Below are 27,898 nucleotides of genomic sequence, written 5' to 3'. Positions count from 1 at the left end.
CGGAGTGCGGCGGCGCTCCCGCCGAGGGTTCGGATCCCACATACAGACCGGTTCCCGCTCACTGGCTGAGCGAGGTGCGGGTGCAGCACTGAGGGTTGCGATCCCGTTGCCGGTCCCGGTCCGGTACGGGCGCGACACTGAGGGTTGCGATCCGTTGCCGGACACGAAAAAAGACAAAAAGGGAAAAAAAAAAAAAAAGATATCATCTCAAAGACAGATACTTTTAATTACAAAGGGTAAAAGAGTACATTCACAATGGAAAAACCTGGCAGATACCACCTTAAGCAAAAATACTGTCAGTGACAGGACTAAATTGACAGCAGTATACCTGCTGATATTATGCCCTCAGAAGTACTCGGCATCACCTCAGGGGTTTTCCTGCCAAAAGCGCATAACCTGAATGTAATTATGAGAAGACATAAGACAAACCCACACTGACAGAAAATCCTCTGATAACTAGCCTGCATTCTTCAAAAATATCACAAAATAAAAAACAGACTCAGAAATCATTCAGATTATAGGAAACTAAAGAGACATGACAATTGAATACAACTTATGATCTTGGATTGTCTTTTGCTATAAAGGACACATTATTGGGACACCTAACAAAATTTCAGTAAGGTCTGTAGATTACATGATAGTATTTTAATGTTAATTTCCTGATTTTTATAATCATACTATGATGATATAAGAGAACTCCTTGTTTTTAGGAAATACACAAGTACTGCACTGGGGGATAAAAGGGTAGTCTGTATACAACTTACTCTAAACAGTTTAGAAAATAATATATGCATGTGTGAGGAGAAAGAAACAAAGGGGGACATGTAGTTAAATGTTTACCTTTGGAAAATCTGGGACAAGTATCTAGGAATTCTGTGTACTATCTTTAGAATTTTTCTGTCAGTCTGAAATTGTCAAAAACATTTTTTTTAAAATTTTTCTTTGTAAATCACAATGAGATATTACTATACACCCACCAGAATGGCTAAAATTAAAAAAGACAATATCAAGGGGCTGGCCGGTTAGCTCAACTGGTACACCAAGGTCAAGGGTTCATATCCCTGTACCTGCCAGCCACCAAAAATAAATAAATAAAGACAACACCAAGTGTTGACAAAGATGTGGAGCAACTGGAGCTCTCATACACTGTCAGGAGGAATGTAAAATGGTACCACCACTTTGTAAAAAGGTCCAACGGTTTGTTATAAAACTAAACATACACCTACCCCATTACCCAGAAATTTCACTCTTGGGTATTTACCCAAGACAAATGAGAACATACTCATAAAAAGATCTGTACAAGAACATTCATAGCAGCTTTATTTATAATAACCCCAACCTGGAAACAGCCCAGGTGTCCATCAATTAGAGAATGGATAAGCAAACTGTGGTATACTCATACTATGGAATTAGTAAAGAGGATTAAGAAGGAACAAATTACTGATACATGCAACAACATGGATGAATCTTAAAACCTTTACACCTAATCAGAGAAGACTTACACAAAAGAGTACATTCTATATGATCCCATTTATGTGATGTTCTAAAACAGGCAAAACTAGTCTATGGTGAAAAAAATCAGAATAGTGGCTGCCTCTAGAGGGAAGGATGGGGACTGACTAGGAAGTACCTTAAGAGAACTTTCTAGGGTAATGGAAATTGTCTATATCTTGATAGAGGTATGGGTTACACATATACATGCATTTGTCAAAACTCAGAAAATGTGACAAGATGTATACATTTCAATGCATTCATTTTTGATGTAAAGTTTACATCAAAAGTAAAAAAACAGCAAACAAAGAACGAATTCCAGTGTATACTATACTTGCAGAAATAGTTACGGTACTCACGTCTGCAACTGATTTGAAATGTGTCAAAAAATAAGATGGATTGATGGATAGATCTCTAGAGGAATAGATCAAAGGACAGATATGCAAAGAAGCAAATCCAGTGAAATATTAATGGAATCTACGTGTTCACTGTAAAACTCAACTTTGCTGTATGTTTGAAGATTTTCATAATATAACGTTGGGGGGAAAAACATTTTTGGGACAACTGAGTAAAGTTGAATAAAGACTGGTTATTAGATAATACTAGGGAATTATTTTTTGACCATTTTCTTCAAAGCGATAATGGTATTATGATTAAGAAGGAGAGTTTATTTTTAGAAGAAGTATTCTCAAATATTTAGAAGTGTCATGATGTCTGCAACTTACTTTGGAATGGGTCTGCAAAAATTTGGGACAGATGGTTGTGTAGTTAGAAAAACAGATAGGACAATGATTTATTAATCATTGTTGAAACCAGAAGGTGATTTCAAAGTGTTCGTTGTCCTTTTCTTTCAACTTTTCTTTATTTTTGAAATGTTTTATAACAAAAATCTGAAGAAAAAAACAAAACAAAACTACCTGGGTCTGAAGTTTCCTGGGGTCACTACTCCCATCTAGCTGGGTACTAGATGCTAGATGAATACAGGCTGAAGCTGGGTGGCCTGGTCCCATCATGTCAGATAGTGTAGAACAATAGTGACAGCCTTGTCATCGGGCAACAGTCTTCCCTAAAACCATTCCTAAAATGAAACGAAGCTATTTTCAGACCAACAGTGTTCAAACAAGGGAAAAGAATAAACACAATGCCATGCTCATATAACAATATTCCAGTAGTAGCCCATAGCAACCTCATACTAAGAGTGGTTGCTTAAGGACAGGTATATGATAGTTTCTTCCATTTATTAAAGCAACCACACTTTTGAAAAACGGGGACACTTACTAATTTACTGACAATCCCTTGGGCCCTTTTCATTTCAAGTTTCTTTTTTTTTAATAAAGATGACCGGTAAGGGGATCTTAATCCTTGACTTGGTGTTGTCAGCACCACGCTCTCCCAAGTGAGCCACGGGCCAGTCCTTTAAGTTTCAAATCAAGTTTCAAGGATCTCCAGTAAGATATTGTTCCAAAAACAGAGCTCTGCTAAGGTAAACTAGCACTTTCCAGCAGAGTAGTTTTATGGACATACAGTCTATAATGAGTCTATACCACTAGTCTATAAGTAGTACACATATGTTTCACTCTATCACATAACCCAAAAGGATAGGATCAGAATTCCTATATTTAAACCAGGATCTGTCATTAACTAGCTGAATGACCTCTCTCAATCTTCAATTTTCCCCATCTTCCCTCCACCCTACACACACGCAATAGATATGAAAATATTTTGTAAGCTATAAAGGCTATACCCTTACCATTGTCTCTTGCTATTCAGAAGGCCTCTTTATAGACACTTTAGTATCACTGCCACTCAGCTGCTTATCACACACTGTGTTGTCTCATATTGTTATTTACCTATTTCACAGGTATGTGTCTCACCGTCCTGGCTAGACAACCTTCCTTAAGGATAAGGGCCTTGTCTCACTCTATTTCCCACAACACAGTGCCTTGAGCATAGCGGACAATTTATCTCAACACTTGTTGAGTTAAGCTGATTTTCTGTGAACTGACTAGTTTTAACTGCACTGGGGAATTTGTTCTCTCAAAGAATCCTACAGTAAATCAATTGGAAAATTCAAGGTTAAAAAAAAATCCCTAATTTAACCTTCTGAATAAATCCAAGGTTTGCTGATTGGATTTACTTCAAGACAGATACATCTGTAGTAATATAAAGGCAGCAGTCCAAGATTCCTATTGCTAAGGCTGTAGAGACATGATCAAAAAGTGGACGGCAGGAGGCACATGAGCAAGACAATCCCAACTGGCTTGACATCATCACAGGCTGGGGGTGGAGCTGCAGAATAGAGTCTGCAGAATTAGGGCCAGGGCATCTGCAACTTTTATATGGTCAGTACTTTGCCTCCGGATGCTTCCGTGTGCCCAAAACCTAACAATCCATTCTCCACTAGAAAAAAACTAGGTGATTCCCAGTTCCAGGATACTTCAAGTGATGCCACACACACACACACACACACACACACACACACACACACACACACACACACACACACACACACACACACACACACACACACACACACACACACACACACACACACACACACACACACACACACACACACACACACACACACACACACACACACACACACACACACACACACACACACACACACACACACACACACACACACACACACACACACACACACACACACACACAAGTTCAAGAACCCCCACCCCCAAATTGTTCCCCTACATAAAGTCCTGGGACACCCCTCTCCTTGCAATCTGTCCCTTCCCCATTGCTCCAGGAAACCTACCAATTTGTCACCCTATATATCCTGAGACGTGTCAATAAAGTATCTCTGTCCCCCATCCTGAGACCCCCCTCTACAGCCTGTGCCTTCATGAACAACCCAGGGCAAACCTCTCCCCAACCTGTTCCCTCCCACAGAACCCCAGGACACCTCCCCCCAACTTATTCCCTGTACATACTACTGGAACATCCCCCTCAATCTGTCCCCAACATAATTCTCTCTGAAATTGTTCCCCCTCACTCTGACTGCAGACCCTCCTCCAGCCTGTCTCCTCCCACTCTGTGGGTGATCTCTGAAATGGCCAAGGCCTGTTTCCTTACTTGAATCTGGAGGCACCCCCACCACTGTTCTTGTCCCTGACACTCCTAGAACATTTTCATAGGCTGTTTCTTCCCCTACAGACCCTGGACAGCTCCACTGTCTGGCTGCACGCCCACAGGTATAAGACACTCCCTCAGCCTGGCTCCTCCCTGCCAGTCCCAGGTCACTTCTACCTCCTGTCTCCTCCCATGAAGCCCCCGCTCCCTCAGTGGACTGTCTCCTTACCACTGTCAGACCTGAGACACCCACATCTGCTGCTTCTCCTGTGGACCCAGTCACCCACACTGTGGCAGGCAGGCGTCCCACCACAGGAACTCCTACAGCTGCAAGCACCCCCAGAGGCAGAGGCACCCTCACAGCCTCAGGGGCTGCTCCACTGTGTATCCTCCCCAGGCCTGAGATACCTTCAGAGCCCGTCTCCCCCTCCACAGGTTCAGAAGATGCAGTGGGCAGCTCTGTAGTCTGTCTCCTTCCCCATATGCCTGAGCCGTCCACAGAGCTAGAATCCCCCAGCATAAGCCCAGGGACCCCAGAAGCTGTGGGCACTCCCACAGCCATGGAAATTCTAGCAGCCTCACACATCCCAGCATTCTGTCTTCTTCGCGACAAGCCCAAGAGACCCCCAGAGAGTGTCTCTTCCCCTACAGGCCCAGGCAGCCCCACAGCCATGGATACCCCTGCAGTCTGTCTGCCTCCCAACAAGTCTGAGATGCCTCCAGAGCCCATCTTTTCCTCCATTGGCCCAGGCATCCTGACAGAGGTGGGAAACCCCACTCCTGTGAGACCCTTGGCATCTGCAGGTCCCCCCGCTGTCTCTCTCTCTCCCAACAAGCCTGAAAACCTTCCAGAGACAGTTTCCTCCCACACAAGCCTAGGCACCCTGGGAGCCATGGGCATCCCACCAGCTGTGGATACCCCTGCAGTCACAGGTACTCCTGCAGTTTTTCTCCTTCCTGACAAGGCTGAGAAACCCCCAGAGCCAATCTCTACCCCAGGGACCCTAGGAGCTGTGGGAACCTCAGTGGTCCCAGAAACCCTGGCCCTCTGTCTCCTTCCCCAAGATCTCGGAACATGCCCAGAGCCAGTCTCCCCCATAAGCCCAGGTACTTCAGGAGCCATGGAAGCTCCAACAGCCTGTCTCCTTCCCCATGATCCTGGGAAAGCCTCAGAACCACTATCCTCTCCCACAGACCACAGCTCCTCCTGAGCCTGAGCCTGTTCCCATGGGTTCAAGACATCTCTAGAACTGCTTTCCTGACACACTGGGCTAGATATCGACACAGCAGCAGGCACCCTTCCAACCCTGGGCACACCTGCAGCTACAGGTACCCCTGCTGGGGCACACCTGTGCTTGGGCACACCTGCTGCCTTGGGTATCCCCACTGTCTCAGATATCCCCACAGCCTGCCTCCTCCCACACAGACATGAAGCATCCCCATAACCAGCCTCTTGGTCCACAGGCCCAGCTACCCCTAAAGCTGTAGGCACCAGAGCCTCTTGCTCCTCCATGGCCTGCCTCCTTTCCCACAGGCTCAGGGCATTCCCACTGCGTGTCTCCTCCCCAAGGAGCCCTGGCACTGCCTCAGCCAGAGGCACACCCAGAGCCTGCCGCCTTTCCCACCAGCCCGGAACACGACCACAGCCTCTCTCCCCTTCCATGGCTCCCGGTACCACCACAGCCTGGGACACCCCCATGGACTGCCCTGTTCCCCACAGCCCCGTGACACAAGCACAGGCTGTCTCCTTCTCCAAAGCTCTATGTACATCCACAGCCTGTTCTGTACCCCACAGGCCTGGAGCACCCCCAGAACCTGCCTCCTGCTCACTAGGACCACACAGCTCTGCAGTGTGTGTGGCTCTCCATGATGACGGGTCACCTCCAGAGCTTGTCTCAACCCACACAGCCTGTCCCCTTTCCCTGAATCCTGTATCACCCCTACGTCTAGCTTCCTCTTCAGTAGCACAAGGCACCTCTACAGGCTGCTCCGAGCCCCACAAGCCCAAGGAGCCTATCTCTTCTGCGGCCTGTCTTCTCAGCCACATACCTGGGGCACCCACAGAGGCAGTTTCCTCCTCCGCTGCTCTAGGTACCACCACAGCATCACGCATCCCTGCAGCCTGTCCCCTTCCCCATAAGCCAGGGGTATCCCCACAAACGGCCTCTTGTGCCAGAGCTCCAGGAACCTGTACTGACTGCCCTCTCCCCCACAGACCTGGAGTACCCCCGCAGCCCCTCTCTCCGTCCACAGCTCTGGGCACTCCCATAGCCTCGGGCCACCCAAGGGCCCCAGACACCCTCATGGGCTCTCCTTTTCCCCAAGAGCCTGGGGCAACCCCATAACCTATCTCCTCCACAACCCCAGGAACCCCCACAGCTTGTCCCCTCCCCAACAGGTGTGTCTCCACAGCCCTAGGCACACCTACATGAGGAGGCATCCGCCTAGCCTGTCCCTGCCCACAGAAACTTGAGACTCTCTCATAAGCTGCCCCTAATGCCATAGCTGTAGATATTCCTGAGTTCAGGGGAAATGCCTGTCCTTTCACCCAGGGTCCTGTAAGACCACCACGGCTGGTCTCTACCCAGGAAGCACAGCCAGGGAGGCCCCTTTCGACTGGCCACTCTCCTGCCAGCACAGGATGCAGCTCCACCCTGCTTCCTTCCCCACATCCTGAAGCTGCCCTCATAGCCTGCACCTTCAACCACAGTTCCAGAATGCTCTCATGTCCCAGAGATCCCGGACGACCTTTTCTCTCGCAGCCCCGGGGACTCCCATGGTCTGTTTCCTCCTCTCCAGTCCCAGTCACCCACACAGCCCCAGCAGGCCCCACCACCTCGGGCTCCCCTACAACCCCGTTCACCCACACAGCCCCAGGGTCCCCTACAGCCTCAATCGAGACTGCAACTCCAGATGTCCCCGAAGCCTCGTCTGTCCCAGCGGCTTCGGCTGTCTCCGCAGCTCGTCTCCTCCCCCGTGGCTGCCGACTGTCCTGCATCCTTTCTGCAATCACACAACGCGGCTCCCACACCGAGGACCTCGCCCGGCGCCTTGCTCCACGGCCTTGGGACATCCCTGCAGCCCATCTCTTCCCCCACGGTCGCCGAACTCCCCGCCCCGACCTGCTGGGTCCCACGCAGCGACCCAGCATCTTTGCCGCTTGCTCACCACCGCGCACCATGGGCAAGGCCCCACGGCCAGTCGCCCGGCTCATAGTTCCAGGACAATTTCCTTCGTCCCCAACGCAGCCCTGGCACTTTCCGTCTTAGTACCTCGCTCCCCAGTCTGCTCCAAACACGCACTCACACACTCAGCTCTGGCCCTCGCAGCCTTTCTCCTGCCCAGCCCTCCACCTTAAACCACTCAACACCCCCCTCCCACCCCGCCCCAGACCCGGACGCCCGCCCCCCCGTCCCCGTTGTGGGCCTCCCTAAAGCCTAGACAGAAGAAGAAAAGGTAATTGGGGGAACGGAGCAGCAAGGCCTGCCTGGGTCAAGGTCTCCTCTCCCCCAGGTCCATGACTACTAACACAGCTTCCCAGAATCCCCCCAGCATCGACCCGAGCCCACCTGGCCTAGGGCGAGGCGCGGCTACCGGAAGGCGGGCAGGGAGCCCCCAACTAGGCCTCGCTTCCGGGCGCTCGCCCAGTCGCCATAGCGACAGGCGCAGGGCGACTTGGGAGTCGTGGAGACTCCCGAGCCACTTAAAGGTCCAGGTGTTGCAAGGCAGCAGGTTTTGCAGCCACTACCCCTGGGGCCGGGGCCGGGACCGAGACCATCTTAGGGCAGAAGCCTGGGTTGGGGAGTGGAGTTAGCACCAAAAGAACTGAGAACGAGAGCAGAAAGACGGTACGGATGAGTTATGGCCTTTAGAGGCTTCCGTAGCACTGCAGAGTGGGGACGACGTCTGTATGCACCGCCCTGCTCTAGCCCACCCTGAAGCGGCTTCTCCCCGCCCCTCGTGGGCTCCGCCCCGCAGCGGCAGGATCCGAGGACATCTTTTTTCGCAGTCCGCTGTGTGCTGTCCTGATGGCCCCCTACGAGGAGGTGAGAGTGTCGGGCTTCGAGGAGTTCAACCGGGCTGTGGAACAGCACAAAGCCAAGACCATTTTCGCCTACTTCACCGGTTCGAAGGACGCCGAAGGGAAAAGCTGGTGCCCCGACTGCGTGCAGGGTGAGGCCGGGACTCGGGGGCTGCTGCCCAGCGGAGGAGGCGGGAGGATCCGGGATACAGCAGAAAGCGGTGTTGAGAAGATAAAGAGGAAGGAGTCTCGGTCCCGGAGATCCGCGGGGCCACCGGAGCTGTCCTCGTGTCTCCTTTTAAGCCCTTCCCCGCCCTGCCAGAAACTCTTCTTACCATCCGACCCAGATGATTTGGAATCTAATTTTTTAAAATTTCTCATTTCCCCAAAATGATGTTTTTATTGCAGAGACTAGTGAGTTGTTCTTCTTTCACTAAGTCAGCAAATATTTACGCTTTTCATTGTTCTGGATGGTGTGGCGCGGGGGCAAGCAGGACTCGGACTTGGTCCTTACCCTTAAAGTGGCACTAAGACCAGAAGAGAACACCTGATTTCTGTTGACCTCAGTTAACTACAGGACTAATTTCAGGTTAAAGTCTGAGTACCAAGACTGGGGGGAGGGCAGAGGGATGCTGTTTATCATTGCATATATAAATGTAGAGTCGATGTGTAATTATTTTATATCAACTTTTTTTTTTTTTTTTAAAGCTGAACCAGTTGTTCGAGAGGGGCTGAAGCACATTTGTGAAGGATGTGTGTTCATCTACTGCCAAGTAGGAGAAAAACCTTAGTAAGTGGTAGTGTATACTGTATTTCACAGACATGCACTAGACTCTTGCAAACTTAAGCGGGAAGAGCCTCAGGGACTCACTCAGGTTCTGTGTTCTAAGGTAAAGTGAGGTAGGTCAAACATTTAAAAGCTATTAAATACAAATTTAAAATGCCAATATTCAGCCACTTGAATTACGTAAGGGCAATTCAGTGAATTTGGCCAGGTGTAAGTTCAGAACTTAACTGGCTTTACATTTATTGTATATCTTAGTCACAGTTTAAATGAAAACTTTGCACAGGGTAATAGATAGTCCTTAAGGTTTTTTAAATGTTTACAACAAGAACAATGATTACTAAAAAACTAAATAATATATCAAATATTAAGCAAACTAATAAACCAAGTAGATTTTTTTCATGATCACTTTTTCTTTTTGGAATAGTTGGAAAGATCCAAATAATGACTTCAGAAAAAACTTGAAAGTAACTGCAGTGCCTACACTACTTAAATATGGAACAGTGAGTATCTTTCTTTAAATATGGTGGGGCTATAATTCACTGTGAAAACTCTTTTTAACTTGTTCTGGATTCAAATTTGAACCGATCTTGACATTTCATCTCAAACATTAATTCAGAGTGCATTAAAAACAGACAACTTGGCTGTCCATCCCTATGGCCAAGCCCAATAAGCTATTAAAAAGCAAATATCTAAATATTATCTCTTTTTCATGTTTTTAAGGCACTCTTAAGTTCTGTAGCCAGAAAGTTGAGTCATAATTCCTTAAAACACTTGCATCCTTGGCTGTTTTCTATTTAATCCATAATTATGGTTGAAAAGAGAGGGTTCCTCCTCTAGTTCAGTCATGCCCCTGGGATTCTGAATTAAAGGGTTATGGGGAAGGAGATAGCATTGGGCTTGCTGTCTCCTGTTTTAGTCTGTGGAGCTTCTGGTATTTGGGGTTTAAGTCCCTTGAGCCAAGTATTTTAATGATTCATCTTGAGGCAAATATCTTTATTTCATAAAGCTTGTTATAACTAGTTGATAGTTTCTGAATGGCGTAATTTCTCAGTTCAAAGATTCATGTCATTCAAAGTAGAACTCACTCCACTCCTAATAACATTTCATAGGAGTAGCTAAGATTTGACTGTTCTTCTCTTACAGCCTCAAAAACTGGTAGAATCTGAGTGTCTTCAGGCCAATCTCGTGGAGATGTTGTTCTCTGAAGATTAAGACTTGATGATGGCAATTGTATCATGATTTCCTGATTTACTTTAGTATAAAAGAAACTGCAACTTGTTTTGAATTCATGTTAGGAATAAATAAATAAATGATGTTAAAAACAACTGGTATGTATCTAAGAGAGTGCATTAAAATGCTCATGAACCTTGTTTGCTTGTAATATGTGGATATCTTTAAGATATGCAATATTACTTCAGGAGTGGCAGTAATAGCTCAAAGCAATTTATTACTGGAGGTGACAGAAATATCTAAAAGACTCTAATAGTGCAGTAGATAACTTTCAAATCTCTAAAGGGATCAGGATCTCTTACCTTAAATTCTGTGAATTTGCAAAGTAAATTCATAAATTCCTAAAACCCCTTCTTTAGCTTTCAAATGTAGAACAGTCTAAACACTGAAGGTAAGCACAGTACATCTAATTCAGTCCCTGCTTAATTCAGGCAGTTTTGTTTTCCAGCTGTCTGAATGTGCTTCACTGGGATAAGTAAGGCAGGTGGCACAGAATGGCTACAGAGACCATATTAACCTAGTGGTGGGAAGAACTCCAGCCTGTGAGTCAGTCACGCTGATTCTACCACACACTAGCTATGTAACCACAGGCAAGTTACTTTACCTGTCTAAACCTCAATTTCTGCTTTTATAAACAAGGATTGTTATGAGAATAAATGAGAATGCAAAGAAGCACTTAACATAGCACCTGGTTTATGGTACCTGTCAAATAAATGTTAACATTCCCAAATGAGCACAAGTATTTGAGGCTCCTCATCTTTGTTCTACTCTAAGGTCAAGAGTCCAATTAGTGGTTAACCACCAGTCTTCTTCCTGCCATCGTTACGTCAGTGACATACCAGTGATTCTTTCTTAAAGCTATCTTGTAAAGCAAGTGGTGATACAGGTATGTCCTCTCACGTAAGATTTAAGAACTTTGTGCAGTTCCTGCTCTGTGACTTAAAGAGGCCAGTGACTCCACTCCTCTCATTCTGTAGATAAGAGGGGTAGAACAGCTGATCTGAGAGACAGTAAGATTCCAGGAGATGGACTTTCCCAAGGCACTGCTATATGTCAGAAACAGAGCTAGGCCTAGAGATTAGTATATTTGGTGGCCCTCCCCTAAACCATTCCCACTGCCTCCTTAAACTGGTCTAAAGCACCTAACTTTTCCATTCTTATTCAGTTGGTTATGTTAAATGCTAATAAAAACATACAAATCCACAGGGAAACAATTCTGGTTTAAGAGAAATACTCTATTAACAATAAAAAGTTAGTTGGATAAAAAGCACACTAAACGTTCTAGATGCTACCACAATAAGGTTAGGTAGGAAGAGTCTTTTTTTGTCTTCACTGTACAAAAGAAATACATTATATATATGTCTTAAAGAGCCTGGTCTGTATCCCGCTTTTCATTTTCCTGAAGTATTATTTTGCTGTTGCTGCTCTGCCAGAGCTTGTTGAAGGCGCATCCGCTTCCGGGAATAGTGTTGCCAGTGTAGAATTTGCTGTTCGTCAATAAATTTCGCACACTGAGCATTCACCAGCTCCTTTCGGAAGTGTTCATATTGGAGCAGTTCTAACATGTGTAAACACTGAGGGTACCTGGGTTTAAGTTTATAAGTTAATGATCAACATAATTTAAGTCAATAATGCCAAGTTCTAGTTCAGTTACTCTCTTAAAAATGATCTTGTAGCCTACCATTTCTGTAACATTAACTTAGCACACTTTGGTAGTATAGGTTTTTTCCCCTGCTTAAGCAAAAAAGCTAGTCATCAAGTCAGTATTAAGCAAAATTTTCAAAAGGAGAAAATTTAAATTCAGAAAGATTAAATAACTTGCCCAAAACCACACAACACAGTTACTGGTAAGCAGTTAAAATTTGGGTACAAATCATGCCATTCTATTCTAGTGGTTTCCAAGGTGAGGAACCTGAACTTTTTTTTAGTAATTATGTATTTAATTGATAGCTATTGGTTTTCTATCAATAGTGATAAAGACAACTTTTATTTAAAAGTAGATTTCAAAAAGAACTATGCACAAATATTGTACTCTAAGTTTTCCACAAGAATACGGCAATTCTGAAATTATTTTATGTATACTCTAGGACTGAGCAAATAAGTATACTGTGGGTAAAGAGAGCCAAATTTCTGGCTACTGGAAAGAGTGACAGATAAGGAGGAAGACTAGAATGAACTCTTACTTAGCTGGAAGTAAAAACATCAGTATGTACTTACACCTTTTAATATATCTACAGACAGACATAGAAACAGACATAGATATGCATGTGTGTATGTATACACATACATACATACAAGTTCCAAGCCTTGTGTGCTGAGAGGGCCCAAAAGCAATGACACTATGGTACCAATCAGCACACTTACTGCCCAGATCATGGTTTTCAAATAGCATTTTCCAGGGTTCCTTGGAGAAATAGCTGATTCCAGAGCTAGGACATAGAAAGTACGAGAAAAGCCTAGAACACTATGTTGTACCAGGAAAAAAAAAATGTGCTAAAAATTCATGGGGATTATCAAAAGTACTCAGGAGCCAATTTGAAGGCATTCCCAATGGCCAAATCTGGAATAATTAAATCAAGAAAATACATAATTTTAATCCACAGGATAAAAATAAGAATCCAAAAGTCCACACTGATATAAATTTGTTTAATGAATAAATAAGTAGAAAACAAGGGAATGTTCTTCCTTACAATAGAATTCCAAATAATAAATGTAGAATGATCGAATTAGAAAATCACCACAGTAAAAACTGTTTCAGGCAAGTACCTTCAATAGATGCTAAAATTAGCAGCAAAAGTGTATGTAACAAGATATTTACATAGTCTCAAAGTATTTCCCCATAAGATACTTATTAAATACACAAGGAAAAATAGCAAATTGATATGGAGAAACCTGGAAGGCACCACCTCAACAAAGTGATCAAAATTAACATCACCAGTAGTGGGACAAATAGACTTCCTGTGACTCCTACTAAGATACACCATGAAGGATACATCACTTCCATGTCACGGTCATGGGAAAAAAAAAAAAAAAAAAAAGACCAAGGAAATCAGATTATAGGAAACTAATAAAACACGATGACAAAATGCAGCATATAAGCCTAGACTGGATACCATACTACATCCAGGACGCCAGCGGGACAACGGACAAAATTTAAATGAGGTCCGTAGATTAGATAATACTAATGTTCAGATTTTGATTACTGTACTGTGGTTATATAAAATGTTATCATTTAGAATATGTACATGAAGAATATACAGGAATTCTTTTTACTATTCTTCCAGTTACTTTGTAAGTGAAATTACATCAAACTGAAAAGACATAAAATTTAAATGAGACAACTAAAATACATTACATCATATATGCAGTAAACACAGCCAAAATTGTACAGTGCTATGCAAATAACTAAAGTTTCAGAAACAGTACACTAAAGCAGTGCTTCTTAAATTTTAATGTGCATACGAATCACTTCTTAAAATGCAGATTCTGATTCATTAGGTCTGGTACGAGGCCTGAGCTCTGCATTTCTAACAAATTCCCAAATGATACCGATGCTGTTGGTCTCAAGACCACATTGAATAGCAGGGTTCGATACCATGCTGTCCTTCAAAGATATTACAGGTTTGCTATATACACTCCAAAAATACATAAGTGCCTGCAACTGTTGGTTGTTTAGCCTAGAATGCTCTATTCACACCTACCCTGGCTAATTCTTTTTCATGACAGCATCAGTAATTTAAAAGACCTGGTTCTGAGTACTAGGTTGGGTGGCCTTGAACAAGGTCAACCTCTCTAAGCTTCCATTTCTTTTTCTTTTTTTTTTTCCCCTTTTTGGTCTTTTTTCGTGTCCGGCAACGGATCGCAACCCTCAGTGTCGCGCCCGTACCGGACCGGGACTGGCAACGGGATCGCAACCCTTGGTGTTGCTCCCACACCTCGCTCAGCCAGTGAGCGGGAACCGGTCTGTATGTGGGATCCGAACACTCGGCAGGAGCGCCACCGCGCTCCCAAGCGGCGCACTGTAGCAGTGTGCCACCGGGCCAGCCAGCTTCGGTTTCTTCATTCATAAAATAAATTAATATGACAATCAAGAGAATGGTCTCAAATAGCATTCAGTCAATAACTGGAATTTAGGTACACAGTGATCATTTATCATATTGAACTTGTAGAAGACAATGCTCAGAATAAATAAGATGACAGAATAAGGAATTATAAATATTCTCTGATGGTCTACGATATTCTCTGATAAGCTACAATTCAATAAGATGAAATAGAAGACTGGTAAAAGGAATGCTCTACATTTAGATTTTTTAAAAATAAGATACAATATGAATGATTAACTCAACAGCACTGAGAAAATAAGAACTGAAGGATTTTAATTGAATTAAAGCTCCCAGCAAGTCAACAATGTGATCCCCTTCTCTCCCCACCAAAAAGAATTAATAAAAGTGTAATGAAGAAGTATAATGAAGTCCACATGAAGAAAAGAAATGCCATTTGGGTAACACTTTTTTTTTGGCTGCTGTCTGGGACGGGGATCTAAACCTGTGACCTTGGTGTTATAAGGCTGCGCTCAAACCAACTGAGCTAACCAGCCAGCCTAAGAAATGCCATTTGGTTCAACATACCCTGACCACATCTGCAGGCCTGTGTTTAGTTTATTGACTATACTGGATAAGGTACAACTGCCAAATATACAAAAGAGGGCACCTGAACTCAAGAAGTCTGGAAGGCACGGCACCTAAGAAATGGCTCAAAGTAGTTGAGGAAAACAGATGTAAGAGATATATAGATGCACCTACTGGCTATCCCTGAAGTAGGCCAAGTGGTAGAAAGTGTCTAGAAGAGGCAGCTGCTTTCAGTCCCAGACAGCTGTTGACCTGGAAGAATGAAGACCTGGGGTTACCAGATCTTCTAAATACTAAAGAGTAGCTAGAAATCTGGATTGTTATATAAAACTTTCCAGTCTTTAAATGTTGGCAACTATTTAAATAAAAACTAAAACCTTGTGCAGACTGAATGAAAATACCCAACAAAGGTTCATTTGCAACCTCTCTTGAATTTAAATATCTGAAGGGCTCTTGTCCTCAAGAGAGCATGGACTGGTTCTGGGTTAACCCAGGGAATGTAAGGAAGAACTTTCTAACATCTGACTAACAATTGAATCAGCTGACCATGACAGAGTAACATGGAATGGAAAGCCAATGAAAGCGCTAAGCAAGAAAGTGACATGTTCTGATTTACATTTTTAAGAGATCAAATTGGGGGTCTTTGTAGAAAGTTATTTTGCTGTTTGGCTGGGAGGGCGGGGGGGCATGTGCAAGGGGAGAAAGGTAAGAGTGGAAGCAGAGATAACCAGTGAGTAGATTACTGTAGTACTCCAAGTTAGAGATGAAAATGTGTTGTATTATGGTAGTGAGAACTAAAAGAATGGGAGAGTTTCAGAATGTATTTTTTCCAAAGCGAAACTAAGAATCTGTTAAATATCAGTGTTTTGGATTAAAATAAAGTATACACATAATTAGGATTATAAAAATTAAACTTACTTTAGATACTTGGCATACTCTGGTTCTTTCCAGTAAAGCAAGTACTTAAGATAATTAACAAAAGCTTTGTCTTTGAAGTAACCTCTTTGGGCAAGAACTGAAAGGCATAAAAAAAAAAAAAAATCTGTAGGTCAAACCAATCTATGGACCATTGATTTCTGACCTCTAATATAAACAATTTATTTACATAACATCCCCACCACCAACACAAACTGAATTTAAAACACAAGTCCCAGTTTGCTCAATTATACCTATATACCAGCATAAATGCGATTCCATTCAATTGAGAATGTACAAAAGCAGATACCATTGCGAATTGCAACTCTCCTGTCAGAAATCATTAACAGCTATTCAACTTAATGAGGCTCAACAACTTACAATTAAGGTAATTTGGATTGGCTAAACACTGCACAAATTCCAACTCCAGCTGAAACCGAACTCGATTTCCAGCATCATCTAGGAGAGAAGACAGCAAAAATCATCCAAAATAAAGCTCGCTATATATAATACTGATTGTAAAAAGGAAACAGCAGTAACGTACCTGACTAATGCTGAGATATACTTCTGTATAAAGAAGGGCATGTGATGGTCTTTCTAAACTGAGCGTGGGAGGAGACAAACTTTCCCTAGAATCCTAAGAAAAGCAGAGTCCTGATCAAAAGGAATAAGTAAGGAGCTTCTCTAAAGCTAAAGAGAAATCACCAAAGAAAACAAACACAAACGGGGCAGGATACCTACCACTTGTGGGCCACAACGTAGGGATTTGAACAGTGACCACTGGGTAGGTTGTAATAACTGCGGCTTCCCCTATTTTAATAATACATTATAACAATTGTTAACAGTGATTAAATTAGGCAAAAGCTAGTTGCTAATCAGGGAAAAGTTCAGAAAGCAAGCTGAAAAACAGATTACGGAGAGCGTGAGAGATCACGGAGTGTCTACACATGTGAGAAGCACCAGTGGCAGAACGATACACAAGTCTGTCAAGGATATCAAACTTAGGCGAGCTCCTGTGAGAAGGAGAAAACCAATCTAGGAGGAGACGCTTTAAGATCCAAGTCTTCTCCTTAGTCGCACCCACGCCAGGGAGCCCCTGGGATCGGTGTTTGAAGGGCACGAGAGGAGAAAAGATGTGCGAACCAACCAACCAAATTCTGAAAAAAATACAAAACTACCTTCGTCTCCCCAGAAGCTACAAGAGCTCCCTCCTCTCCCGGCCCGAACTCTGATCCTGCCGAGAGTTAGGCCTGAAAAGAAGTTCCGGGGAAGCGGGAGAAGGGGTCTGGGCGGAAGACAGACCTATCTGCGAAGACTGGAGACTCAGAGCTACTTACCTGTCTCCATAGCGACGGCAGCGGCCATAACCAGCGAAGACACCACAGAGCCAGAAGCCCTACAGAGCAACCGCCTGGAGTGGCGGGGGAGGTTCCGGAAGCCGCGGCTCCCCCTTCCGGCCTCGACGCAGTGTGGGATACGAGGGCGGGCACAACCTCGCTCGGAGGCGGGCGGCTCCGCCCATCTCTGGCCTGCCCTGGCCTGCTCCGCTCCACCCGCGCAGACTCCCAAACGGCGAGAGGGCGGTGCCGGAGCCGAGGGTGCGCCTGCTGGGCAGGGGCCCAGGCTTTTGAAGGGACATTTCATATCAGCCCCCACAGGACCATAGTGCGGCCACGTCATCGTGTCGTGGTACTCGCCTGTGACAGCATCCTAGTTTTCCCGCCCTTGTGCCCGTGGTGACGCCACACGCCATTGTGACGTCATTTCTTACCTTGTGATGTAACCCCGAGGTGTCACACTGAGAGTGACCGTTGGGTTGTGAGGCTTCCAGAGACCTCATTGACCGTTTTACAGCCGCAGGATGGCCTCACCCCTTGGGGGAAAGCCCTCTTCGCCCCAGGTGAAGACCACCCACTATAAGGAGACTTCCACGGCCCGCGTGGAGTCCTCGTCCCACCGCATAGAGACATCCTCTCGGCAGGTGCGAACGTCTTCCCGGCAGGTGGAGACCTCCCAGCGCCTCAGCGAGGGGCCCTCCCTCTCTCCCTCTGGGAAGCGGCTCCCCCACGTCCTCGAGGTGTCCTCCCAGCACGTGGAAACCTCCTCGCAGCGTACGGAAACGTCCTCCCGCCACCTCCGGGCCTCGTCCCTGCAGATGGAGACGTCTCTGCACCGCGTGGAGAGCCCGGCCCGGCGGGACAAGCCGGCAGCTCGCCAGAACGTGAAAATGGCTCGCTGAAATGCTTCCCAAAGGCCGCGAAAGGGCCATGGCCTTCAGCCAAGATGGAGCTGCCTCCAGTTGCCAGCGAGCCAGCTGCCAGGCCGGCCAGTCACCTTTGATTTCATGGAAACAGCCCAGAAATCAATGTGAGAAATAGCCAAGCTGCGGTTTCTGGTCTCAGCCAACATTTATTGACCATGCTGCACCCTGGACCATCCTGTTTTTGATCCAGTGAACTATTTTAACTTGAAGCAGGCACAGAAGGTTTTCAGGCCCGTGGGACAGTATAAATTGGGGTGATGGACAGTGACGCTGTTTGAGCCTTTGAGTCAGGTGAGTTTTGGATCCATAGCCCCTGAAAGATTTTCACTACTTGAAAAAGGAACAGAGACCGAACTGAAATCATGACCCATGGAATGATTATATGCTTGCCAAAAACCTGAAGGGCATGAAATAGACTTTCATAAATTATTAATTGGCATTTATGTTGCAAAATAATCAGTTATTTTCTTTATGCCAAGCCTTTGTACGTGGTACCCCCTCCCACCCACTTTTTAACGTAGGTCAGATGTAATTAAAAATGAAGGCAAACCCGTCAACAACCAAAAATAATCTTAGAAGAGAAAGTAAGAGGAGGTCATTGAAACCTAACCTGAGGTTTGAGGAAGGTGGAGGAGGAGATTATTGAGTACCTACTCTGTGGAAAGCACTATTCTGAGCACTTAGGCTATAGCAGTGAAAAAGGCAGACAAATTCCCTCTGGTGAAGAGGCATACAACCCATTACAAAACAAGACAATTTTCTATTGTGATTAGCAATATGAAGGAAATAAATGGGTGACGTGATAGAGAATGGAGCTAAGAAGATTCTTTAGATAAGGTGGTTAGAGAAGACCTTGCTGATTTGGTGACATTTGATCTGAGATATCTGTGGGTGAGCAGTGAGCCATGCAAAGATCTGGGGAGAGTGCATTCCAGGCAGAAGGAACAGCAAGTACAAAGGGCGGATGGGGAAAAGCTTTGAATGATCAAGGAACAGAAAGACCAGTGTGGCTGGAACTTAGTAAATGAGGGAGAGTGTGGAATGGAAGAGAGGAGGTTAAAAGTAGACAAGGGCTAGTTAATAGAGGGTTTTGTAAACCACGGTAAGGAGCTTGGATTTTATTCTAAAGTCAATAGGAAAACAATGGAGCGTTTTCAGCAGGGGAGTGATATGATGCAAGTTACATTTTAAAAATATCCTTCTAGCTTCTGTGTATAGGATGTAGGATAGTGGTTCTCAACTGCTGGTGATTTTGTCCTGCAGGGGATATTTTGCAATGTTTAGAGACATTTTTGTTTGGCTCAGGGTGGGGTGAGGGGACATAAAGGGTACTACTGACCTCTAGTGGGAAGAGGCCAGGGATGCCACTAAATATCCTACAATAAACAGGTCAGCACCCCACACCTCCGCCAATAACAAAGAATCTCTCAGCCCAAAATGTCAATGGTGTCAAGGTTGAGAAACACTGAACATTCTAGCAGCTTGGAAAGCTAGAGCATGGTCCACTGGGGAAGCACCCCACTTCTGCATAGCAGAAGTATGGTAAGGCCTAAGAAATGCTAATAGAAGAGGGTTAGGGATAGTGATCTCTGGCAAATAGTAGGGCAGGAACTCTCGGAGGAAAGGGATATGTTGCTCTTTGAGGAGTTGTCCATCCCTGTGTTCAATAAGGGTCCCATCTAGCAGGCTGTAAATGGCCCTGATTACGTGGGACCTCATTGTGAATTACAGTAAAGTCATGTGTCTCTTAACAATGGGGATATGTTCTAAGAAATACGTCATTAGGTGATTTTGTCATTGTTCAAACATCATAGGGTGTACTTACAAAACATAGATAGAATAGCCTATCATTTATAGGCTACAAACCTGTACAACATGTAACTGTACTAAATACTGTAGGCAATTGTAACACAATGGTATTTGTGTCTCTAAACATATCTAAACATAGAAAAGGTACAGTAAAAATACAGTATTATAATCTTACAGGACCATAATCATATATGTGGTCCGTCGTTGACCGAAACATCATTATGCAGTGTATGACTATACTTGCCATTTCCAGGCACAGTGCTAAGTCATTGTCCAGGTTACTTCATTTAATTACAGCAGAGTGCACTGTCCTGTCCCCTAGAATACAGGCTCATGCCAGGAGAAATGTTATAAAATCCCAGAGGCTACCCTAATGCTTCTGCCTCATAAAACTTCTGCTATAAACTAATAATTAGCCTTTGGCATTTTTGTTTTTGTGAGCTTACTAATTCTTTTTAACATGACAGACTGTGTGCATTATATATAAACACTCAATCAGCATTTTTTAAATGAACAAAGTAGTTTCTCTTGAATAATGTTCCTTATTGTTTTTATTACAGAAGTGGTATGTGCTTAATGTAACAAACGAAATAATTTAAAGATATGTAAAGAAAAATTTAGTAATTTATCATTGTTTCTTTCCATTCTCATCCTCTAGAAATAACTAATGTCAACAACTTGGTGTGCATATCCTTCCAGACCTTTCTCCATTAACTAACTGCTTCTTATCCCCCTTCTTAGCAGTACCTGGAACACTATTTTGAATGTTACTCTGAAAAGCAAGACAGCTGGTTTCTTGATGACTGACTGTCTAGGAAGGATACAGGATCTGGTATCTTCTTTCTTTTTGTTATCCTTTTTTCATAAGAGGAGTTTTACATAGGTTTTTTTCCTTCCAATTTCGTTTATTCATGTTTTAAAGCTGAAATTCAAAGAGATACAGAGCAAGAAAGTGTCAAAAAAGGCAACAGACATGAAGAAAAAGGATGTGACAAAATATTTGCCTTACATACTGTTTTACACTCCAGATTCCACAGCTTAAAAATGATGCTGTATGTTAAAGAAGCCTGTTCGTCATAATTATGCCTGCTGCATATTAAGTATGTCACATGATTTCCTCATTATGCCCATATCGTGTTACTCATACTGTGTGTCATGCTGCTCACGTTGTCCTCTCTTGGAAGCTCGAAAGGAACACGGTACTGTTGTACCTGTGACGTGTTATGTAATGAAGGGCACAATGTATGTTCAGTAATGAGCAAAGAGCAAGGCTTTCCTTCCTTTCTCAGCCAAGAAAGCCCTTAGTGGCTCAATCTAACAATCCTTTGGATTTGCTGTGCCAGGTAATAGTTGTGACATGCCTTCAGTTACCAGGTTAGTTTGAAAAACTAAATCAGTACAAATCCTTCTGAGGAAGAGGTCAGCACTTCTCATTCTCCTCATACTCCTCTCGTTTGTGTATAAGCTAAGGACAGTCTACAAAATTCATCATGTATATTTACTTTCGGTTTTGTTCAAAATACTTGAAAGGAAAAAATGCCATTGGTAGAATACTCTTACCCCGACCACACAAGCCATAAGAAGAAAGAAGAGCCCAACCAGTGAGGTATTTGGTCCAAGTCCTCATCTAGACTTTCTAGAATTACTGTTCCTCCATTCTTTCTGTTACTCCCATCCCAGTATAGGTAGTACAAGTATCCAAGCCCTGGACACTTGACCTATCCTCTATTGGATTGAATAACCTTTATCCCTGCTTCTCCTACTAACAGCCTAAGCCCTGTGCATCTTAAATATCACCGTAAATTATCTCTATGGTTAGAACTACATGGCTGCAGATAATAGAAAACCTGCTCCAAAGTGGCTGAAACAGGTAGGAGTCTGCTTTGTCTCATATAACAAGAAGTCTGAGGGTCTATCATCACAACAGTGCTATCAGAGGTCCAGCTTATTTCTGTTTTTCTGCTTTACAATCTTTAGTGCATTGGCTTTGCCTTCTTGCATACTACCTCATGGTTACATGATAGTCATGCATCGTTTAATGACAGGGAGATGTTCTGAGAAATGCATCATTAGGTGATTTTGTCATTCTGCAAACATCATAGCATTTACTTGCACAGACCTAGATGACATAGCCTACTTCACAGTCACTTGATGTGGCCTCTTAACTGACAACATTAGCTGTGGATTTTGTATGCTTTGGGACCATGATGAACAAAACAACACAAGATTAAATCAAGCACAAGAGGAAATGATGCTGTCAAGAGACTCTGTAAACACGAAGTGTCTGAGGCTGCTGCTGGCAGAACATGGCATACTGTTTCACAGTAAGCTTTTTTTATACATGTAAGAAGGAGTACACCCTAAGTAACAATAAAAAGTATAGTATAGTAAAATACATAAACCCGTAACATGGTTATTATCATTATCAAGTATTATGTACTGAGATAACGTAGGTGCTATGCTTTTACACAACTGGCAGTGCAAAGTTTGTTTGCCCCGGCATCGCCACAAACATGTGAGTAATGCATTGCACTGGACGTTAGGATGGCTACGAAGTCACTAGGTGAAAGGAATTTTTCAGCTCCGTTATAATCTTATGGGACCACCATCATATATGCGGTCTGTCTTTGACCAAAACATCATTATGTGGTGCATAACTGTACTTTTGTACTTCCAGTCCTCACACCTGCATTCCAGACTTATACAACTGACAAGGGAAGGAGTGGAGTGTTTTTTTCCTCAGCAGGGTTTGCCTTGTTAGTTGGGAAGGGAAACCCTTTCCTAAGGGCTTCTGTCTGCATTTCACTGGCCAAAACTGAATCATAATAGTTACCCTTACCTGCTAGGGAGGTTGGGAAATCAATTTTTAGCTTTCTGGCCTCTACAGTAGAAGAAAGTTAGGAAGAAGGTGGTTAGGCGTTGGTTTTGAGTGAACCAACCTATAGTATTTTCCACACCTTCCTTCCAAGTATGACACTTCTTTCAGGTGATCTTCAGTAGTTCTTTCAGGCCTCAAAGCTAGAACCTCGTTCTTCTTTGTTCATCTTTAGTGCATTATTGGTCAGAGGACTTAGAGTCAGTTCCTGAAGGCCGAGTCAAGAAGCACTGCTTATAGCCTTTTTCTCACATCAGTGCTGTGGAGCAGAACATCCGAAATATTTTTGCTGTGTAAATAATTCTCCTTTTTTTTCCCCTCAGAACTTTAAAGGTGTTGCTTCACTGTCTTCTGACTTGCATTATTTCCAACAGCAGAAATTTGCTCTTTCCTTGTCTTTGCTCTGTACAAAGGCTTTTCTACAGCTTTTTAAAAAGATTTTCTCTTTATCACTGGTTTTAAACAATTTATGATGCCTTGTGTAGTTTCCTTCATGTTTCCTGTGTTTGGGGTTTATAGTACTTTTTGGATCATTGGTTTTATAGTTTTAAAAACTTTGGAAATTTGGGGGCCATTATTTCTACAAACATTTTTTCCATCTCACCCTCCCTATGGACATCAATTATAGATATATTAGGCCGCTTGAAATGATCCCACATCTCAGAGATGCTCTGTTCATTTTTTTTTAGTCTTTTTCTCTGTGTTTCACTGGATAGTTTTACTGCTATGTCTAAGTTCACTAATCTTTTTTCTGCAATGTCTAATATATTATAAATACCATCCAGTGTGTTTTTCATCTTACTCATTATTTTCATCTCTAGCAGTTCAATTTGAGTTTTTAAAATACCTTCCATATATAAGTAAATTCTATATATTCCTTTTTATATCTACCTGGCATGTTCAACCTTTCCTCTAGTTTTTTGAACATGGGCAATATAGTTTTAATAACTGTTTTAATGTCCTTATCTACTAATTCTATCATCTGTGTTATTTCTGGGACAATTTCCTATGATTGATTTTTCTCATCATTATGAGTTGTATTTTTGTGCTTTTTCCTGTCTGGTTATTTTTATTAGGATGCCAGAAATTGTGAATTTTGCTTTATCAAGTGTTGGTATATTTTTTGTATTCTTTTTTTTTGTTGTTGTCCTTTTTGAGACCGGCCGCACCGCGCTCAGCCAGTGAGCACACCGGCCATCCCTATATAGGATCCAAACCCGTGGCAGGAGTGCTACTGCGCTCCCAGCGCCGCACTCTCCCGAGTGCGCCACGGGCTCGGCCCCTATTTTTGTATTCTTACGAATATTCTTGAGCTTAGTTCTAGTAACCTTTAAGTTACCTCTAGTAACCTGTAAGTTACTTGGAAACAGTTTGATCTTCTTTGGGTCTTGATTTTAAGCTTTATTTGGTGGGTCCAGAGAAGTGTTAAATGAAGGAGCTGATTTTTTCCCACTGCTGAGGCAAAAACTTTCTGAATACTCTATCTGATACCCCTGAATTATGAGGCTTCTCACTCTGGCTGGTGGGAACAAGCCCTGTTCTCAGTGCTGTGTAAACTTTGGTGATTGTTCCTTCCCCTTCAGGTGGCACTTTTCCTGCACTTGAATAGTCTCCTCCCACACATGCAACGATAAGGACTTTAAGTACTTGATGGGGACCTGTGCTTCTAGAGTTCTTTCTGTTCACCTCTCTTATTTTCAGTGTGCTGCCCATGAATTCTGGCTGTGTTGGCCGCACTGTATTCCCAGCTCTATCTTCTCAACTCAGGAAGACAAAAGGACTCTGCCAAGCTTCCTCCTCCCTGCACTGCAGCCTGAAAGCTTTCTCAAGCAGTAAGTGGGGGCAGTTGTAGGGCTCACTCTTGTTTGTTTCTTCAGTTGCTTCAGGCAAGAGGATAAATCCAGCCCCTGTTACTCCACTCTAGCTGGAAGCCTTCTCCTTATTTAATACAAATTTTGTTGAAGATTAACTTCACAATTTAGTTTCAGGTAACAGAATATTCAGATGGGACTGTGACTGAATTTTTGGAGTATTTATTATAGCCCAAAGATATTTCATATTACTGTCTCCCAGAGATGGATACACTGACTATTGAGACTTTACGCCTCTCTTTTTTTGAGGAGAGGGTAATAGCATCTTTATTTCTATGAAGAAGAGTTGCATTGTATTAGAAAGAAGAAAAAACAAACATTTTTTTGTATAGAAGTTCAAATATAAGTGCTTATTAGCCAGTAGGATTGACTGTTGCTCCAAACCTTCCTTCTACTCTCAGCTTCACGGCTAAGCATCTCCACAAACCATATTTCTGCTTTGCTGCCTGGCTCCATGATGAGCTCTGCCAACAGGGGGCACTAGACTGAGGCTTTACGTCTGGAGGAGGGGGACAGCACTGCTGCTTCCTTTCTGCTTTCTGTAGTCTTCCTGCCTCCTGTGGTTCTTGTGAGCACACCCACATCAGCAACTCTTCACCCTGGCGGCAGCAGTGCTATCTCCTGGTGGCCACTGAATCCGCTTTGCAATTTTCTAATGTTTGAAGAACCACTTATATTGCACCCCACTTCCACCAGTACCAGCCAGCTGACACGCCTTTTCAGAAATCTGAGTTTCAGCTCTGCGGGGTTCCTCTTCTAAGTTTCTAAGTTTTAGTAATTCTTTTTGTAATTCTGATCTCTGTCTTTTCCTGTCTACTAGTGAAATAGAGCATCTTTTCATATGCTTATTACCCATACAGGTTTCCTTTTCAGTGAATTGCTTGTTCATATCCTTTGTTCATTTTTCTTCTTTCTTGCCTTTTTTTATTGATTTTTGTGAGCTCTTTAAATATTCTGAATACAAATTCTTTTTTTTTTTTTGTCTTTTTTACTGACCGGTAACGGGATCGCAACCCTCGGTGTCGCGCCCGCACCATGCTCAACCAGTGAGCGGGAACCGGTCTCCACATGGGACCCGAACCCTCGGCAGGAGCACCACCGCACTCCCAAGCGGCGCACTCTCCAGTGCGCCACCGGGCCAGCCCTGAATACAAATTCTTATTCATTTGCATTGTAAGCATATTCCCGAAGTTTGTGCTTTGCCTCCCTCTTTTCATTTTCATTTTTTTTTTTAAGTTTTAAAAGACAGTTCCTACCTCCCACTATGTGCCTTTATCTTACTTGGTTTCCTTCTCTGGTTTCATTTCATAATGGCAGCAATGTGTTTCTGTCTTAATAAATTGACCCGCCAGGAGTGCTATTCCAATGATTTTTAAACTTCCAGTCAAAATTATTAAAGGCAGTGAAATCAATTTAGTGGGTCACAATCAGCATTTTAAAAAATGAAATAGAATAGAACAAAAATATCAGAGTGCATCACACTGTTTGAAAAAAAGAAAAGAGGGAGGGATGGAGGGTATGGAAGAAGGAAGAGACAAAAAAAAAAAAAGATTCAGACAATTTAGTTATGACCTAGTGTCAAATTTTTTATCACAATGTTGTGGCAGGGGAATAGACTTCTACCAAGCCAATTCAATAAATACATATTGGTAAGGACATTTTACAGGAAAAGAGAATGGTTAGGTAATCATTGTTAGACTGGATACAAGAAACAAAATTCTGGTTAAGAATTATTAGAGAAACGGTTAGAGGCCATTGCGTCCCTCCCAAGGCTGACATTAGCTGAGTGCATAGTGATGAATTTTGGACATGACGGGCACCATTGTGCACACAATAAGCACAAAATAGCCGCCAGCCTCGTCTTCCACTCCAGCACCAAGCCCCTCCCCCCTTCCCTTTACAGGAAGCCTCCTGACTTAAACAGAAACCCCTTTTGCTTCCACAAGGACGCAGTTCTCCACCCCAATCTATATTAGCATAATGCCCCTCCTTAATTGTATCAGTCCGTATAAGCCCTCTCACCCCCCACATCTAGTGCTGCCTTCCATTTTGAAGGCAGCCCTGGGCTGCCCACCACTTTGGGCACAGCCTGGCAGATTCTTTTCTTGTAATAAAGCTTGAATGGTACCTGGCGTCTCGGCTCGCTTTGTTTCACATAGGTTAACTGGTTTCTCAGAAGAGGTCTTAATCCCATTAAAATGCATCAGAAAATTGCTTAAGCACTTTAGCAGAAATTGATTCCCGAGAAGAGGTTTGTGGCTTATGTCCCCAGAACATCTCTGGCCCAGCCCAGGTGTGAGACAATCTTTTCTTTTACAGTGTAAAGGTACAGTTCATGAAAAATTGTGTTTCAAGGGCCGAGCCCGTGGCGCACTCGGGAGAGTGTGGCGCTGGGAGTGCAGCAGCGCTCCCGCCGCGGGTTCGGATCCTATATAGGGCTGACCGGTGCGCTCACAGCGCTCACTGGCTGAGTGCGGTGCGGCTGGTCACAAAAAGGACAAAAAAAAAAAATTGTGTTTCAGTATGTGTGTACTATGTCTTAAAGTAAACTGTACTTTTCATTGTGCGTCACTGTCAAAAAGTTTTGAAAAACATTGTGCTGTTCTCGAGAGCTGACATCTAATCAGGCCTCAGTAATTCCAGGGGTCCTTAAACCTGTCCTTGTCTGTAGGAAACCTCTCTATCTTTGCAGGCAGCTAGGGGAGGTTCTCCTGGATATCTTCACAAACTTACCTGCATTTCTGTTAGACTCAGAAGTCTGTCCATCCCAGGTCTACTTTTTACCTCATAAGATTGCATTTGCAAAAGGGGCCCCAATGCTAAAATAAAATCTTTGAAAACTATCAAGTTAGACGGGAAAAAAATGGCGACGGGTCTGGAGCGCCCGTGTCAGGAAACAGCGCGATCCTGAGAGC

The 27,898-nt window shown here is 43.7% G+C and overlaps 4 protein-coding genes across 6 annotated transcripts in view; 2 read left to right on the top strand and 2 right to left on the bottom strand.

Moving 5' to 3' along the window:
- Positions 1–8,441, bottom strand: part of KIAA0753 (KIAA0753 ortholog) — a 68,288-nt gene extending 59,847 nt beyond the window's left edge. Inside the window, exons 1-2 of one of the 3 annotated variants that reach the window (XM_008581113.1) lie at positions 8,154–8,441; positions 2,409–2,569 (exon numbers count right to left, since the gene is read on the bottom strand). In XM_008581113.1, coding sequence (XP_008579335.1) covers positions 2,409–2,504 — 96 coding nt within the window. In that variant the 5' untranslated portion in view covers positions 2,505–2,569; positions 8,154–8,441. Of the gene's footprint in view, positions 1–2,408; positions 2,570–3,241; positions 3,915–7,752; positions 7,889–8,153 lie in introns of those variants that run through there. The other 2 variants (XM_008581115.1, XM_008581114.1) reach the window with 2 other exon arrangements.
- An 82-nt stretch (positions 8,442–8,523) lies between these two features.
- On the top strand, positions 8,524–10,762 carry TXNDC17 (thioredoxin domain containing 17). Its single transcript, XM_008581112.1, has 4 exons — positions 8,524–8,757; positions 9,314–9,395; positions 9,817–9,892; positions 10,536–10,762. Exons 1-4 carry the CDS (start codon positions 8,613–8,615, stop codon positions 10,602–10,604), a joined length of 372 nt encoding a protein of 123 aa, XP_008579334.1. The 5' UTR covers positions 8,524–8,612; the 3' UTR covers positions 10,605–10,762.
- A 1,061-nt stretch (positions 10,763–11,823) lies between these two features.
- Positions 11,824–17,609, bottom strand: MED31 (mediator complex subunit 31). The gene is made up of 4 exons (XM_008581111.1): positions 17,503–17,609; positions 16,547–16,624; positions 16,169–16,265; positions 11,824–12,206 (listed from the first exon to the last, which is right to left on the bottom strand). The coding sequence occupies exons 1-4, from the start codon at positions 17,528–17,530 to the stop codon at positions 12,014–12,016; spliced, it is 396 nt and encodes a 131-aa protein (XP_008579333.1). The 5' UTR covers positions 17,531–17,609; the 3' UTR covers positions 11,824–12,013.
- A 243-nt stretch (positions 17,610–17,852) lies between these two features.
- On the top strand, positions 17,853–18,884 carry LOC103597290 (chromosome unknown open reading frame, human C17orf100). Its single transcript, XM_008581110.1, has one exon. The coding sequence runs from the start codon at positions 18,027–18,029 to the stop codon at positions 18,402–18,404; it is 378 nt and encodes a 125-aa protein (XP_008579332.1). The 5' UTR covers positions 17,853–18,026; the 3' UTR covers positions 18,405–18,884.
- The last annotated feature ends 9,014 nt before the right edge of the window (positions 18,885–27,898 follow it).

Source organism: Galeopterus variegatus, unplaced genomic scaffold (assembly GCF_000696425.1).
Source record: "Galeopterus variegatus unplaced genomic scaffold, G_variegatus-3.0.2 Scaffold2269, whole genome shotgun sequence".
NCBI classification, from domain to species: Eukaryota; Metazoa; Chordata; class Mammalia; order Dermoptera; family Cynocephalidae; genus Galeopterus; species Galeopterus variegatus.
Note: the sequence above shows the minus strand (reverse complement) of the source record. Positions and strands in the feature narration are given on the sequence as shown.

Coding starts and splice junctions, on each gene's coding strand:
- LOC103597290 (XM_008581110.1), top strand. CDS start 18,027: ATGGCCTCACCCCTTGGGGGAAAGCCCTCTTCGCCCCAGGTGAAGACC.
- TXNDC17 (XM_008581112.1), top strand. CDS start 8,613: ATGGCCCCCTACGAGGAGGTGAGAGTGTCGGGCTTCGAGGAGTTCAAC. Junction 8,758..9,313: donor GTGCCCCGACTGCGTGCAGG/GTGAGGCCGGGA, acceptor TTTTTTTTAAAG/CTGAACCAGTTGTTCGAGAG. Junction 9,893..10,535: donor CACTACTTAAATATGGAACA/GTGAGTATCTTT, acceptor CTTCTCTTACAG/CCTCAAAAACTGGTAGAATC.
- MED31 (XM_008581111.1), bottom strand. CDS start 17,530: ATGGCCGCTGCCGTCGCTATGGAGACAG. Junction 16,625..17,502: donor TGCCGTCGCTATGGAGACAG/GTAAGTAGCTCT, acceptor CTTCTCTCCTAG/ATGATGCTGGAAATCGAGTT. Junction 12,207..16,168: donor GAGTATGCCAAGTATCTAAA/GTAAGTTTAATT, acceptor ACTTAAACCCAG/GTACCCTCAGTGTTTACACA.